Source organism: Hypanus sabinus, chromosome 3, assembly GCF_030144855.1.
Source record: "Hypanus sabinus isolate sHypSab1 chromosome 3, sHypSab1.hap1, whole genome shotgun sequence".
NCBI classification, from domain to species: Eukaryota; Metazoa; Chordata; class Chondrichthyes; order Myliobatiformes; family Dasyatidae; genus Hypanus; species Hypanus sabinus.
This window is the reverse complement of record NC_082708.1, coordinates 181,649,152-181,665,907: the sequence shown is the minus strand read 5'-3', so window position 1 is coordinate 181,665,907 and position 16,756 is coordinate 181,649,152. Positions and strand designations below refer to the sequence as shown.

At 43.5% G+C, this 16,756-nt stretch overlaps 1 protein-coding gene across 1 annotated transcript in view; it reads right to left on the bottom strand.

Annotated features, from left to right (window-relative positions):
* Positions 1-16,756, bottom strand: part of LOC132391940 (dedicator of cytokinesis protein 2-like) — a 1,209,929-nt gene that overhangs the window by 863,956 nt on the left and 329,217 nt on the right. Inside the window, exon 19 of the mRNA XM_059965744.1 lies at positions 4,108-4,205. Coding sequence (XP_059821727.1) covers positions 4,108-4,205 — 98 coding nt within the window. The remainder of the gene's footprint in view (positions 1-4,107; positions 4,206-16,756) is intronic.

Here is a 16,756-nt window from a genome sequence, read left to right as displayed (position 1 = left end):
CATTGTAGTGGGCTCTCTCGCCTCATCAGCTGCATCACCGTTCACTCTTCGGTGCACGTGGCAAGTGAATGTGTCCTTGAGTCTCCGGCAGTGAAAATAAATGCCAACTTTCCACCTGAGTGGACTGCAAAATATCTTGTGCTAATTGGAGACTAATCACATCAAAGCAAGAGTATTCTTAGGAAGCCCGTTGGGCTCCAAGAATCACCATTGTCACGAGGACCTCAGCTAAAGTCACTGTGAATGGAGGAACGTCCTTGGATTTCTATCACCACAGACGTGGCCTCTGCAACTTCAGTGGGAAGATTTAAATATTAACTTTATTTGTCACATGTACATTGAAACATAGAGTGAAATATGTCAACTGCATCAATGGACCAACACAGTCCAAGGATGTGCTGGGGGCAGCCTGCAAGAGTCGCCATGCTTCTGGCACTAACACAGCACGCCCACAACTTACCAATGCCTTAGCCTGTACGCCTTTGGAGCGTGGGAGGAAACCGGAGCACCCAGAGGAACTCCATGTGGTTACGGGGAGAATATACAAGCTCCTTACAGACTGGGGCAGAAACTGAACCCGGATCGTTGGCACTGTAAATCGTTACATCAACCGCTATGCTATTATATGCTGATTACCTACACTTGCACATGTAATGGTCTTACAAAGTCACGCAGCACAGAAACAGCCATAAGACCATAAGAAATAGGAGCAGAATTAGGCCATTCAGCCCATTGAGTCTGCCCCACCATTTGATCATGGGTGATTTATTGTCTCTTTCAATTCCATTGTCCAACCTTCTCCCTGAAATCTTTGACACCTTCACTAATGAAGGATCTATCAGCCTCAAAGTCGGGTTTATAGTTATCAGTGTATGTTGTGAAATTTGTTGTCTTTGCAGCTGCAGTACAATGCAATGCATAATAATAGAAAAACAAGTATGATTACAGTAAGTATATATGCACTGTATATATTAAATAGATAATTAAATAAGTAGTGCAAAAAGTAGTGATATGGTGTTCATGGGTTCAATGGTCATTCTGAAATCTGATGGCAGAGGAGAAAAAGCGGTTCTTGAATCACTGAGTGTGTGCCTTCAAGCTTCTGTACTTCCTTCCTAATGGTAACAATGAGATCAGGGCATGTTCTGGGGGCCCTTAATGATGGATGCCGCCTTTCTGAGGCATTGCTCCTTGAAGATCTCCTGGATGCTATGGAGGCTGGTACCCATGATGTAGCTAACTAAGTTTACAATTTTCTGCAGATTATTTCAGTCCTGTGCCATACCTTCCCCTCCCCCCAGACCAGACAGAGATGCAGCCAGTTAGAATGCTCTCCAGTGTACATCTGTAGAAATTTACGAGTGTTTTTGGTCTCCTCAAAGTCCCAATGAAACTTTTAATTTCATGCCTTCTTTGTAGCTGTATCGATACGTTGAGTCCAGGTTAGATCGTCAGGGAAATTTGCAATTGCTTACCTAGGAGCTTGAAACTGCTCACTTTTTCCAATTCTGTCCCTCCATGAGAACTGGTATGTGTTCCCTTATCTTACCCTATCTGAAGTCCACAATCAGGGTATATTTGCTTTAAATATACCCAAATGACTTAGCCTGCACAGTGTCTGTGGTAACGAATTCCACAAATTCACCACTCTCTGGCTTTAGAAATTCCTACTCTAAATGAATGTCCTTCTGCTCTGAGACAGTGCCCTTTGGTCCTAGACTCCCCCATCATAAGAAACATCCTATGTCAACTCTAACTAGACCTGTTAAAGGGTCATTGAAGATGAGCAATTCATAAATAAATAAATAAATAAATAAATAGATAGATAGATAGATAAATAGACTGATAGACTGATAGACAGATAGATAGATAGATAGATAGATAGATAGATAGATAGATAGATAAATAAATAAATAAAGACCTTAGCTCTATTTACTATTTATCTTGCTATTTTCTCTGCTGAAATGTTTCCAGAAATTGTTTTTCTTTCCGCTGCACTGGCAACACAGCCAAGAAAGCTCACCACTGTCTCTACTTCTTCGGGAGGCTGAGGAAAATGAGAAATTTCCCCGTTGATCTGCACCAATAGAAATAATCCTAAACAGATGTTTCATGGCTTGTTGTGGCGACTGCTCTTCCCGCGACCACAAGAAGCCACAGAGAGTTGTGGACACAGTTCAGCACGTCACAAAATTTAGCATACCGCCCCCCCCCCCCCCCCATGGACTCCACCTACACTTCTCATTCCCTCCCAAAAGCAGGCCCTTCCTGAAGAAGGGTTTCAACATATGTGCTTAATAATATTTAAAGATCACACTCACCCCAGACACCCTCTTTTCCCGCTTCTCCTATCAGGCAGAAGACACAAAAGCCCAAAAGGACATATCTACAGGCTCAGGAACAGCTTGTATGCCACTGTTTTCAGACTGCTGAATGGATTGCTTTGACAAAATGGACACCTAACCCCACAATACGGCCTTGCCTGTCTGCTATCAACATTCTCTGTAACACTTTATTCTGCATTCTGGTGTGTTTTCCCTTGTATACCTCATGGATGGCATACAAAACAAAGTTTTTAAGAATATTTGGCAATTTAAAAGACAATTATCAATTTCTAACAGGTCAGATATTTCCCCAGATGATGTCAGAATCCTGGAGCTAGGAAAGACAGTCACTAACACTAATGATACTAATGAATACCCTGCAATACCCAGGGTCTCATCACCAGGACAGCAAGAGCTGTTTACTGTTTATTGTTTACCTTTGCTGTGTACTTCAGGTGCAATTTGAATTATATTTTACCCACTCATTTGTGAAAATATTCTGTTTTGTATAGTACTGCAGCACTGTATTACTGTATTGCTGTATTACTGTACTGTATAGTGACGTATTGCACTGTACTGCGGCCACCAAAAGGAAACAAATTTCATGACTTGTGCAAGTGATGATGAACCTGAACCTGATTCAGATATGGTCTTTAATGTGGACCGAGAGTGAGAAGGCGAATAGGGAGAGTGGGATCATGGTTGGGAAACTGAGAAGGGAGAGGCGAGGGAACAAGAGGCTCCAGAAAGATATTCTGTGATAATCAATAACCTAATTGTTTGGAATCAAATGACCTTGCCTGGTGTTTCAGGGCTGGGTGTGTCTGCACCTGTGCCACCCCTGGCCCTGACACTTCTCTGCCACAACCCTCCCACAATGCCCCACCCTTGCCATTCCCAACATGTTTTGCTTCCGTCAAAATTGTGTCCAGTTCTGGTCACCAAATTATAGGAAAGATGTCAACAAAATAGAGAGAGTACAGAGGAGATTTACTAGAATGTTACTTGGGTTTCAGCACCTGAGTTACACAGAAAGGTTGAACAAGTTAGGTTTTTATTCTTTGGAGCGTAGAAGGTTGAGGGGGGTCTTGATAGAGGTATTTAAAATTATGAGGGGGATAGATAGAGTTGACGTGGATAGGCTTTTTCCATTGTGAGTAGGGGAGATTCAAACAAGAGGACATGAGTTCAGAGTTAAGGGGCAAAAGTCTTGGGGTAACATGAGGGGGAACTTCTTTACTCAGAGAGTGGTAGCTGTGTGGAATGAGCTTCCAGTAAAAGTGGTAGAGGCAGGTTCGATATGTCATTTAAAAACAAATTGGATAGGTATATGGACAGGAAAGGAATGGAGGGTGATAGGCTGGGTGCAGGTCAGTTGGACTAGGTGAGAGTAAGCGTTCAGCATGGACTAGAAGGGCAGAGATGGCCTGTTTCCGTGCTGTAATTGTTATATCGTTATATTTACAAACTCGCTCTCTGCTCCACATTGATAAATAGAGTACTGTGCAAAAGTCTTGGGCACCCTATACTACATACCTAAGAGTTTTGCACAGTACTGCATGCGCTGTGTGTGATATATGGATTGTGGATGCACCACGGTCCAGAGGAACGTTTCTTTGGCCAGTATATACACTTGGAAAACAATGAACCTGAAATACATGGGAATGTGGACACCGCCGCTGCAGAGTGCCGTGTCAGGACTTTTCCACCAGTGGTCGGCTCACTGAGTGATAATTAAACAAGAGTCAAGCTGCCTCTGTTCTCTCGCACTGCTTGCACCTACCTTGACAACTTCCCCTCCGTCCACCTTCATCAGCTTTCTCAGATTCTCATTCAGAGCCCCGATGTTAGAGCGCCACTTCAACAGGCCTAAAAGGTCCACTGCGTTCGAGGGAAAAGTAAAAATCACAGGTTACAATCTATTTTGAATTAGTGCTTTTAAAAAATTTTCTATTGATCTGAACAGTGAGTTCACAGAAATAAGAGCAACACACACAAAATGCTGGACGAACTCAGCAGGTCAGGCAGCATCCACGGAGAGGAATAAACAGTCCATGATTCAGGCCGAGTACCTTCATGCTTCAAACTGTTCTTTCCAAATCCCATTTCTTTGGAAAGGATGGATAGTCAAAAATACAAATTTTGGAAATTCACAAAGTTTATTGGTGGGGTTGTATCACTACAAATAACTCACTATGAATGAAGATTAAATAGCAGAGGACGTGAAAGGAACAGAAAGCTCCGAATGGACAATTGATATGCCTCCCCTAAAGGGAATTGAATAAATTAGCAAGGAAGATGGTTCAAATAGATAAGACTAAAGAGAGATACCAGTTGGGAGGAAAAATAATTAAGAGAGTAGAACCTCATTATGGTCTTGCAGTTTCTCTTATTCTTCATTGTTATTATTTCACCTTGCTCAACTTCAATGTACTGGATAACGATCTAATCTGTTTGAACATTATGCAGCAAGACAAACTGTTCACTACATCTCAGTAGATGTGAAAATAAGGATAATAATAACAGCCTCCAACCTGATGGCATGAATACCGATTTCACCAACTTCTGGTAAATTTTCCCCACTCCCAATTCCCTCTTCTTTAATCCCCACTCTGGCCCGCCCTTACTTTTTCACTTCTTCTCACCTGCCTATCGCCTATCCCGGGGTCCTTACTCCTTTCTTTTCCCCTATAGTCCACTCTCCTCTCCTATCAGATTCCTGCTTCTCCAGCCTTTTACCTTTCCCACCCACCTGGCTTCACCTTCCAGCTTCTTGTCGTCCTCCTTCCCGTCCCCCCACCTTATTCTCGCTTCCTTGTCCTTCCTTTCCAGTCCTGATGAAGGGTCTCAGCATGGAACATTGACAGTTTATTCATTTCCACAGATGCTGCCTGACCCACTGAATTCCTCCAGCATTTTTTGTGTGTGTGTTGCTCTGGATTTTGAGTATCTGCAGAAAATCTTCTATTTATGAGTTCACTGAAATAAAGTTACCCGTGTCCTTCACCCGTCCAATAGGATACTGCATTGAAGGGTAATACAGAACAGCAAAAGGCCATTTGGCACATTAACTCCATGTTGACCATCAAGCTCCTATCTACATCAATCCCATTTTATCCTCAGCCCCATTTATGCAGATATGCACTTTAAATTGACTCCATGGTTGGCACAGAAATAGTGGGCCAAAGGGTATCACAAGGTACATAAGATATTAGAGTAAAATTAGGCCATATTTCATCATAGCTGATCCAATCTTCTTCTCAGCCTCAATCTCCCATCTTCCCCCCATATCCCTTCATGCCCAGACCTAGAATCTATCAACCTCTGCCTTAAATATACATAAAGACTTGGCCTCCACAGCTGCCTGTGGCAAAAAATTCCAGAGATTCACCACTCTCTGACTAAAGATGTTCCTCTACATTTTCTTTCTAAAAGGACACCCCTAAATACTGGGGCTGTGTCCTCTGGTCTTAGACTCTCCCACTAGAGGAAATATCCTCTCCATATCCATTCTATCAGGGCCTTTCACCATTTGATAGGTTCCAATAAGGGCACCTATCAATCTTCTCAACTCCAGTGAATACAGGCCCAGAGCCATCAAATGACAGATACCCAAAAGGTACGTTGCCACCAGGTGCCAGGGTCAGCGATGTCTCGGATCGCGTCCACAAAGAAGGAGAAAGAAATGTCAAATGTCTTGGTATATATTGGTAGTAATGACATAGAAAGGAAAAGCAAGGAGGTCCTGAAAAAAGTATTTAGAGAGCCAGATGGAAAGCTGAGAAACAAGATCTCCAGGGTAGTAATTTCTGGATTGCTGCCTGTGCCTTGGGCCAGTGAGGGTAGAAACAGGATGATTTGGCAGATTAATGTGTAGCTGAGAAGCTGGTACAGGGAGCAGGGCTTCATTTCTTGGATCATTGGGATCTCTTTCTGGGGGAGGTATGCCCTGTTCAAAAGTGAGGGGTTGCACCTGAACCCGGGTGGGGGAGGGGAATGGAAACCGATATTCTCACGGGCAGGTTTGTTAGAGCTTTTGGGGAGGGTTTAAAATAATTTTGCAAGGGGGTGGGAACCAGAGTGAAGGAACTCAGGTTAGAACGGATGGTAATAAAGCAAAGATAGCATGCAGTCAGACTATCAGGAAGGGCAGACAGATGACAGGACAAAATTGCAGTCAGCACGATGAGTACATTAGGGATGCAGAGTCAAATACAGTACTCCAAGTGTTCTATCTCAATGCACGGAGTATAAGAAATAAGGTGGATGACTTTGCTTCACTACTACAAATTTCCAGGTACGATGTTGTGGAAATCACTCAATTGTGGCTGAAGGATGGTTGTCGTTGGGAGCTGAATGTCCAAGGTTATATGTTGTATTGGAGGGATAGGAAGGTAGGCAGAGGGGGTGGCGAGGCTCTGCTGGTAAAGAATGGCATCAAATCAGTAGAAAGATGTGACATAGGATCGGAAGACGTTGAATCAAGTTAAGAACCCGATAGCAGTTATAAAGAAGCCTCCCAACATTAGCTGAGATGTGGACCACAGATTACAACAGGAAATATAAAAGGCGTGTCAAGAGGGCAATGTTATGATAATCATGGGAATTTCAACATGCAGGGTGATTGGGAAAATCAGGTTAGTAATAGATCTCAAGAGAGTGAGTTGTTGAGTGCCTATGAGAAGGCTTTTTAGAGCAGTTTGATGTTGAGCCTAGTAGGGCATCATTTATACTGGATTGGGTGTTACGTAATGAACCAGAGGTGATTAAGGAGCTTAAGGTAAATGAACCCTTTGGAGTCAATAATCACAATATGACTGATTTCAACTTGAAACTTGAAAAGGAGAAAGTAAAGTCTTACGAAGCGGTATTTCAGTGGAGTAATGGAAATTATAGTGGAATGAGAGAGGAGTTGGCCGAAGTTAATTGGAAGTAGACGCTGGCAGAGGCAGTGAGTTTCTGGGAAAAATTATGAAGGTGCAGGATTGATACGTTCCTAAAACAAAGAAATACTCAAATGGCAAAATAGTACAAGGGAAGTCAAAGCTAATATAAAAGCAAAAGAGAGGGCATACAACAAAGAAAAATTTAGTGGGAAGATAAAGGATTGGGAAGCTTTTAAAAACCTACAGAGAGCAACTAAAAGAATCATGAGAAGGAAAAGATGAAATATAAAAGCAAGCTAGCAAACAATTTCAAAGTGGATAATAAAAGCTTTTTCAAGTATGGAAAAAATAAAAGAGAGACGAAAGTGGATATAGGACCGCTAGAAAACGAGCCAGAGATATAATAATGGGGGACAAGGAGATGGCAGATGAACTAAATGAGTATTTTGCAACAGTCTTCACTGCAGTGTGCCAAGAGTTGAAGGGTGTGAGGGAAGAGAAGAGAATACAGTTACTATAACAAGGGAGGTGTTCAAAAAGCTGAAAAGCTGACTTCTGCTCTAAAGGTATATAAGTCACCTGGGCCAGAAAGGAAATTATAGACCAGTTAACCTGACCTCAGTGTTTGGGAAGATGTTGGAGTCAATTGTTAGGGATGAGGTTATGGAATACTTGTTGATAAAGGACAAAATAGGACAAAGTCAGCATGGTTTCCTTAAGGGAAAATCCTGCCTGATGAACCTGTTGGAATTCTTTGAGGAGATTACATGTATGGCAGATAAAGGGGACTTTCAGAAGGCCTTTGATAAGGTGCCACACATGAGGGTGCATACCGAGTTAAGAGCTCATGATATTACAGGGAAGTACTAGCATGGATAGTACATTGGCTGATTGGTAGGAAGCAACGAGTGGGAATCAAAGGATCCTTGTCTGGTTGTTTGCACTGACTGCTGGTGTTCTGCAGGGTTCAGTTTTGGGACTGTTTCTTTTTACGGTGTATATCAATAATTTAATTGATAGAATAGATAGCTTTGTTGCCAAGTTTGCAGATGATATACACCATAAGTAGTTTTTCCCATGGACGCCCCCAGCCTGCTGATTTCCTCCAGCACTTTTTGTGTGTTGATCACATCCTTACTACTGTTTGGGGTTTGTATACAACTCCCATCAGGGTCTTTTTACCCTTGCAGTTCCTTAGCTCTATCTACAATGGTTCAACACTTTCCAGCACTATATCACCTCTTTCTAATGACATGATTTCATTTTTTACCAACAGCGGAACACCACCCTCTCTGCCTTCCTACCTGTCCTTTCGATACAATCTGTATCCATGGACATAAAGCTCCCAGCTATAATCTTCTTTCAACCATGATTCAATAATGTCTACAACATCAGACATGCTAATCTGTAACTGTGCTATAAATTCATTGACCTTATTCTGTATACTGTGCACATTCCTATATGATACCTCCAGTCCTGAATTCACCGTTTTTGATTTTGTCTGCCTTTTAAGTTGTAACTCATCCTGTTGACTGCAGCTTTGTCCTATCAAGAGCGTCTCCTCTGTTTGTAAACCAGTTACTTCATCTTCAGCGCTTCCTATGCTTCTTGAATTGAAATTTGTGCAGATCAGGACTTTAACCACACCATGATCCCCCATTATTAAGTGGCAGATGGAGTTCAACCCAGATAAGTGTGAGATGGTTCATTTTGGTAGGTCAAATGTGATGGCAGAACATAGTATTCTTGGCAGTGTGGAGGATCAGAGGGACCTTGGGGTCTGAGTCCATAGAATACTCAAAACTGCTGCTCAGGTTGACTGTGGTATGTTCGCCTTTATCAATCGTGGGTTTGAGCTCGATTGCCAAGAGGTAATGTTACAGCTATCTCGGACCCTGGTCAGACTCCACGTGGAGCACTGTACTCAGTTCTATTCGCCTCACTACAGGAAGGATGTGGAAACCATAGAAAGGGTGCAGAGGAGATTTACAAAGATTTACAATCCATGCCTGGATTGGGGAGCATGCCTTATGAAAACTGGTTGAGTGAACTCGGCCTTTTCTCCCTGGAGTGATGTAGGATGAGAGATGACCTGACAGAAGTGTACAAGATGAAGAGAGGCATTGATTGTGTGGATAGTCAGAGGCTTTTTCCCAGGGCTGAAATGGCTAATACTAGATGGTAAGGTACAGAGGAGATGTCAGGGATAAAAATTTTTACGCAGCGTGGTGAGTGCGTGGAATGGGCTGTCGGTGGCTGTGGTGGAGGCGGAAACGATAGGGTCTTTTAGGAGACTCCTGGATAGGTACATGGAGCTTAGAAAAATAGAAGGCTATGGGTAACCCTGGGTAATTTCTAAAGTAAGTACATGTTCGGCACAGCACTGTGGGCCGAAGGGCCTGTTTTGTGCTGCAGGTTTTCTATGTTTCTATGCTCAACCTTTTGATCCCTAATTTTGTCTGTGATCTTACCAACATCTGTCTCCACAACCTCTCCATTAACTGTTCTGGTACTCTGGTTCCCATCCCACTGCAACTCTAGTTTAACCCACACTGTGCAGAATTAACAAACCTTCCCGCTAGGATTTTTGCCCCCTCCAGTTCAGATCTCTTTGACACAGATCCCACCTTCCCTGGAAGAGAGTCCAATGATCAAAAAATCGTACGTCCTCCCTCCTACACCTACTCCTTGCCCATGTATTAAACTGTATAATCTTCCTAGTTCTGACCTCACTAGCATGTGGCACGGGTAGCATTCTTGGGATCACAACCTTAGAGGTCCTGCCCTCTAACTGAGCACCTACCTCCCTGAACTCCACATGCAGATCTTCTTTACTCATCCTACCCATGTCACTGGTCCCCATGTGAACCCCAACTTCTGTCTGTTCACCCTCCCACTTAAGAATGCTGAGGAGCCTGGCACCCGGGAGGCAACATACTATGCGGGAATCTTGTTCTGGCCAACAGAACCTCCTGTCCATTCCACTAACTAATGAATCCCCTAAAACCAGAGCATGCCTCTTCTCATCCCTTCCCTTCTGAGTCTCACAGGCAAGACTCTGTGCCAGAGACTTGATCATTGAGACCTTCCTCTGTTAGTTTTAACCCCTCCCCAATAGTATCTAAAATGATATACCTGGCATTGAGGGGAATGGCCACAGGGGTACACTTCACCGGCTCCTTAACCCCTTAATCCATTTCCACTTCCTGACCGCCACCCAGCTTCCTGTGTCCTGCACCGTGAATCCTATATCCTGAATCCTTTGGACTTCCTCAATGTAGTTTTTCTGATGACCTGGTTGCATCACCATCTGGCATGGAGGGGGCCAATGAACAGGATCAAAATAAGCTGCAGAGCCATCTTTGTCAATGCCATCAACCTCCCCGCCATTGAAGAGATCTTCAGAAGGCGATGCCTCAAAAAGTGGCATCTATATTTAAGGAGCATCACCAACCAGGACTTTACTACCATCAGGGAGGAGGTACAGGGGACTGAAGACACATACTAAACATTTCAGGAAAGCTTCTTCCTCTTTACCATCAGATTTCTGAACAGTCCCTGAACCCACGAACACTACCTCATTATTTTGCTCTCCTTTTGTAGAACTTTTTTTGTATATTTCTTATTGTAGCTCATTCTTACGTACTGCACAATACTGCTGGCACAAAACAACAAATTTCACAAACACGAAAAAGTCTGCAGAGGCTTTATATCCAAAGTCAGACACACAAAATGCTGGAGGAACTCAGCAGATCAGGAAGCATCTGTGGAAAAGAGTAAACAGTCGTTGTTTTGGACTGAGATCGTTGTTCAGGACATCTTTCATGACATATATCAGTGACAATAAACCTAACTATAATTCTATTTCTGAGCTGTCTGAATGGTATAAAAATGAAATCTCTTCCCTCCCCACTCTACCCTCTTACCTCTTCTCATCTGCCTATCTCCTCACTGGGTCCCCTCCTCCTCTTTCTATGATCCACTCCTCTCTCCTATCAGATCCTTCCCTCTTCAGACTTTCACCTCTTCCATCTATTATCCTCCAGCTTTTACTTCATCCCCTATTTTCCACCCACCTTCATCTATCACCTTCAAGCAATCCCGCTTCCTCGCACCCCCCCCCCTTATTCTGGTGCCTTCCCCTCCCTTTCTAGTCCTGAAGAAGGGTCTCGGCCCAAAACATCGACTGTTTATTCATTTCCATAAATGCTGTCTGACCTGCTGAGTTTCTCCAGCATCTTGTGTGTGCTGCTGAAAGATTTTCATTGTATCCCAATGCAAACTGCAAGAATAAGCCAATGACATTAACATGATGAGAGGGGCTGAAGTTATTCTCTTGGGAGTGGAGAAGTTTGACTAATGTGTGCTGTGTTGTGAACAAAACTGTTAAGAGATGACTTGCTAAAGATTTGGGACAGGACAGAAGGAAATTTCATCAACGCAAGTGAGTCTGCAGATGCTGGGAATGCAGAGTAATGCTGGAAGAACTCAACAGGTCAGGCAGCATCTCTGGTCGGGAATAAAGAGTCGATAATTCCAGCCGAGACCCTGTGTGTGTGTTGGAAAAGAAATTACCATGTAGCCGACAGCGATGATCTGTAATCTGCTCCCTTAAATGGTGGTGGGCACAGATTCAAGTGGAGATTCCAAATAAAGAACAATAAATTGCGAGGCATGCAGGAGAGGGTCACGGAAAGGAATCAACTGAATTGTACTTTCACTCAGTGGCCATTTTATGAGGTACAGCTGTACAGCTGATCATTAATGAAAATATCTAATCAGCCAATCACATGGCAACAACTCAATGCATGAAAGCATGCAGGCATGATCAACAGGTTCAGTTCTGACCAAACATGAGAATGGGGAAGAAATGTCATCTGAGTGACTGATTCTGGAATGATTGCTGGTGGCTGACGGGGTGATTTGGGTATCTCAGAAACTGCTAATCATCTTGGACTTCAAAGTAGCAACAGTCTCTAGAGTTTCCAGAGTATTGTGAGAAAAATCAAGAAGGAAACATCCAGGGAGCTGCAGTTCTGTGGCTGCAAATGCCTTATTAATGAGAGGTCAGAGGAGGATGGCTAAACTGGGGCAAGCTGACAGGACGGTGAGAGTAACTCAAATAACCATACAGTACAACAGCGGCATGCAGAAAAGCATCTCTAAATGCACAACGCGTTGAACCTTGAAGTGGATGAGCTGCAGCAGCAGAAGACCACGGGGATACACTCAGTGGCCATTTATTAGGTACAGGAGGTATTTAATAAAGTGGCCACTGAGTGCACATAAGCAAGTATAGGCTCAATGGGCTGAATGGTCTCCTTCTGTGCTATAGTAATTGTATGGTTATACAAACCCATAATTGACCAAGTCCATCTATGGAAAAAAGGCAATAGTCGCCGTAGTTTAATTTTTTAAACGTCCTGCAATTAAATATCTGTTACTTTAATGTGTAAGTATAAATGTCAAGAATACAGATAGAATGTTAAATTAATCGAATTGAGTGGATTAAAGAGGTGGTCGGAATGTCTCCAATCCAATGGTGTTTACACTTCATAAAGAAATAACACTTTGGCTGTAAAATGCTTTGGGACATCCTGGGTTTGTGAAAAACACGAAATAAAAGGCCATCTTCCCTCCTTTTTCTTCTACACAGATGCAACTGAAGTTCGGTGATGTGGGCTGTGAATTCACCATTATTCCAAAACGCACACAGCTTGTCCTCCAGCTCAGGGGGAGACCGTAACAGGCCATTACGATATGCAATTCATAAAAGGGATTCACGACAGAGCTGTTTTACATAGAGCAGTGAGAAGTGGCAAAACTACATCCACGGGGTGGCTGAGCCAACAGCATTGACGCAGTGGAATTTAGTGGAGACTGAAATGGTGTCTGAGAGAGAAGAGATATGGAATGAGGAGAGATTGAAGGAGGTCCAAGTGTTATGAACCAATTATAGAAAATACATTAAAAGAGAGGACAATTGAGCATGGAAGAAAGGGAAGGAGATGAGGCATCAGAGGCAGGAAACACACTCAAATTGCTGGAAGAACTCAGCAGGTCAGGCAGCATCAATGGAAATGAATGCACAATTGATGTTTCAGGCTGAGATTCTTCGTTAGTCCTGATGAAGGGTCTTGGCCCAAGTCATCCATCCTGTGTTTTTCCACATGACTTTATTACTTATTCCTTGCACCCGTGAGCTGCTGGTATGTTGCCTACCTGATCAGATGCACAGATGCAGCACACTGAGAACATTCCACAACTCTCATAGTACTCCCAGAACATGATAGTACTCCACATCTCTCATAGTACTCCCAGAACATTGATAGCACTCCATAACTCTCATAGTACTCCCAGAACATTGATGGCACTCCACAACTCTCATAGTACTCCCAGAACATCGATAGTACTCCACAACTCTCATAGTACTCCCAGAACATTGATAGCACTCCATAACTCTCATAGTACTCCCAGGACATTGATAGTACTCCACAACTCTCATAGTACTCCCAGAACATCGATAGTACTCCACATCTCTCATAGTACTCCCAGAACATTGATAGCACTCCATAACTCTCATAGTACTCCCAGGACATTGATAGTACTCCACAACTCTCATAGTACTCCCAGAACATCGATAGTACTCCACATCTCTCATAGTACTCCCAGAACATCGATAGTACTCCACAACTCTCATAGTACTCCCAGGACATTGATGGCACTCCACAACTCTCATAGTACTCCCAGAACATTGATAGTACTCCACAACTCTCATAGTACTCCCAGAACATTGATGGCACTCCACAACTCTCATAGTACTCCCAGAACACTGGCACTCCAGAGCACTGACAGTAAGTCCCAGAACACTGACAGTGAATCCCAAAACACCGACAGCACTCCCACAGCACTGACAGTACTCCCAGAACTAAATAGCACTCACAGAATACTAATAGTTTTTCCAAATGCACATAGAGTTATAGACAAGTACAGCACAAAAACAGGCTCTCCAGTCTATCTAGTCCATGCTGAGCTATCTAAACTGCCTACACCAATCAACCTGAAGCTGGACCGTAGCCTTCCCATCCATTCCCATCCTTCCCATCCATTTATCTATCCAAACTTCTCTTAAACATTTAAGTCAAACTCACATGCACCTCTTGCACTGATAATAGTCCCTGATAATACTCATAGATGACTGACAGTAATCCAAGAAAACTGATTGCTAGGGACAGCTCTGATTGTGACCAGTCCTGGTGTATATGCCCTGTTGAGAATGGTCTGTAAATGGGGAGGCTGAAGTAAAAGGAGGGATAGAGGAGGAACTAGATCCCACATGGCTGTGGAAGTCTCAGGTGTGATACGAAGGGTGAACACCCAAAATGCTGGTGGAACACAGCAGGCTAGGCAGCATCTATAGGGAGAAGCACTGACGACGTTTCGGGCTAACTGAAAGAAAAGATAGTCAGTCCTGACAAAGGGTCTCAGCCTGAAACGTTGACTGTACTTCTTCCTATAGATGCTGTCTGGCCTGCTGCGTTCCACCAGCATTTTGTGTGTGTTGCTGAAATTTCCAGCAGATTGCAGATTGCCCCGAGTATACGAAGGGTGGAAGAGGATTTAGGGAGTTGATGCAGTAAATTGGGTGTACGCAGTTCCCAGAGGGAGGAAGGGCTAAAAGGCCTTTAGATTTAAATTGGTGAGTCAGCTCACATTGGTGGACGACAACAGTCTTTTCCCTAGGGTTGGGAAAGACTAAAATTAGAGGTTCATAGATGGGAGGTGAAAGATTTAAAAAGTGGCAGTTTTTAAACACAGAGGCTGGTGAGTGTGTGGAACAAACTGCCAGAGGAAGTGGTTGAGATAAGAACAATGGTGTCATTTAAGAAACACCTGGAAAGGAACAGGGAGAGAGAGAGAGAGGGGTCAACGGATATGGCCTAAAGCAGGAAGTTGGGGCTCACTGGATGGACGATGTGGTTGGTATGCACAGGGTGGACCAAAGAGACTGTCTCCATGCTATGCTACACAATGCTCACTGGATCTGTACTGTCTATATTGAGTGAACGACACACCTCGAATGTACGTTGATGTGCCATTTTGTGGTTTTGACGGAACAGATTGGCAATGCTAAACCTCCCGCTGGATCGCCTGCAGGCTGTGCACCTCGGTCCAGGGAACACAGGACCGATGATCCTTCCTGGTCACCATCACCCAGCCCTCCTCGTCCAGGACTCCATCCTCAGACCCGGCAATGGCCTCCAGTCTTTTGAGGCGCGTGGGTAGCGGGAGAATTAGCATCATCAACCTGTTCTGTCACAGGGGTCCCATTGTCTGTCAAAGAACGACACTGAAGGAAAACATTGTCAGTGTTCTGAAAAACTCATTCACACCTTTATATCAAATAGACTAGATTATTGCAATACACTTTTTACTGGCCTTCCAAAGGAACCTATTGCCAATCTTCAACTCATTCAGAACAATGCTGCTAGACTTTTAACCAAAACTAGGATGAGGGAGTGTATCACTCTCATCCTAACTACTCATCCCAAGGGTGCAGCCTGAAACGTCGACTGTACTCTTTTCCAAGATGCTGCCTGGCTTCCACCATTTGTGTGTTGCTTAGATCCCCAGCATCTGCAGATTTTTTCTTGTTTAGCACTGGCTTCCCACAGCTTTTAGAATTGACTTTGATGTTCTCTTACTTTCTTTTAAAGCTCTCAATCGTCTGGGACCGGAGTACATCACAGAATCATTTTCGTTTTATAATCCTATTCAAGCTTTCAGGTCTTCTTAAATTTAGACAATCGCTCTCAAAAGATAATTGGCAGGTTAGCTTTTCCGAACTACACTCCAAAACTCAATACCTAAATCTATAAGGGATGCAGACTCAGTGGCACTTTTAAGTGCCAGCTCAAAACCTTATTTATTTAACTTTGCTTTTAACTAACATCTTTTTGTCCTTTACTTTCATATCTGCACTTTATCTCATTGTCAAGCGCTCTGAACTACATCATTTTTATGAAAAGTGCTCTATAAATAAGTTATTATCATTGTAACTGTGGGTGTCAATGTGTGACTCATCCTTAACACATTGGAGATGCTGTTGTGTTGTCAAACTGAATCAGTGTATTGGATGATAGTCCTCCTAGAACACTGCCCTCTGGGGGCGGCTCAGATTTGGCCCTATTGTGAAGGCTCCTGGTGTGCAGTGTGGGAGGGGAAGAGAGGAAACTGGTCCTGTATGGCCATAGGAGTCTCAGATATTAAAGATATGGTGGAAGAAATCTCAGAGAATCTTGGCAGAACATCTGGTGTACACCGTTCACACAGTGTCAGGGGTAAAAGGCCTGGATGTTTAAATTGGCAAGTCAATCTCTGCTGTATGGACAGTTTTGCACCCACCAGACACTCAGTTCTCACCTGTGGCTGTTTGCATGCAACAGTGGCCAATCCCTGGTTCACTGCTTTGACAGGCAGGCTAAACCATGTGAGGGTAGTCAGCGGTCTCAAACACCAGTGAGATACACACGTCTGTCCCAGCAC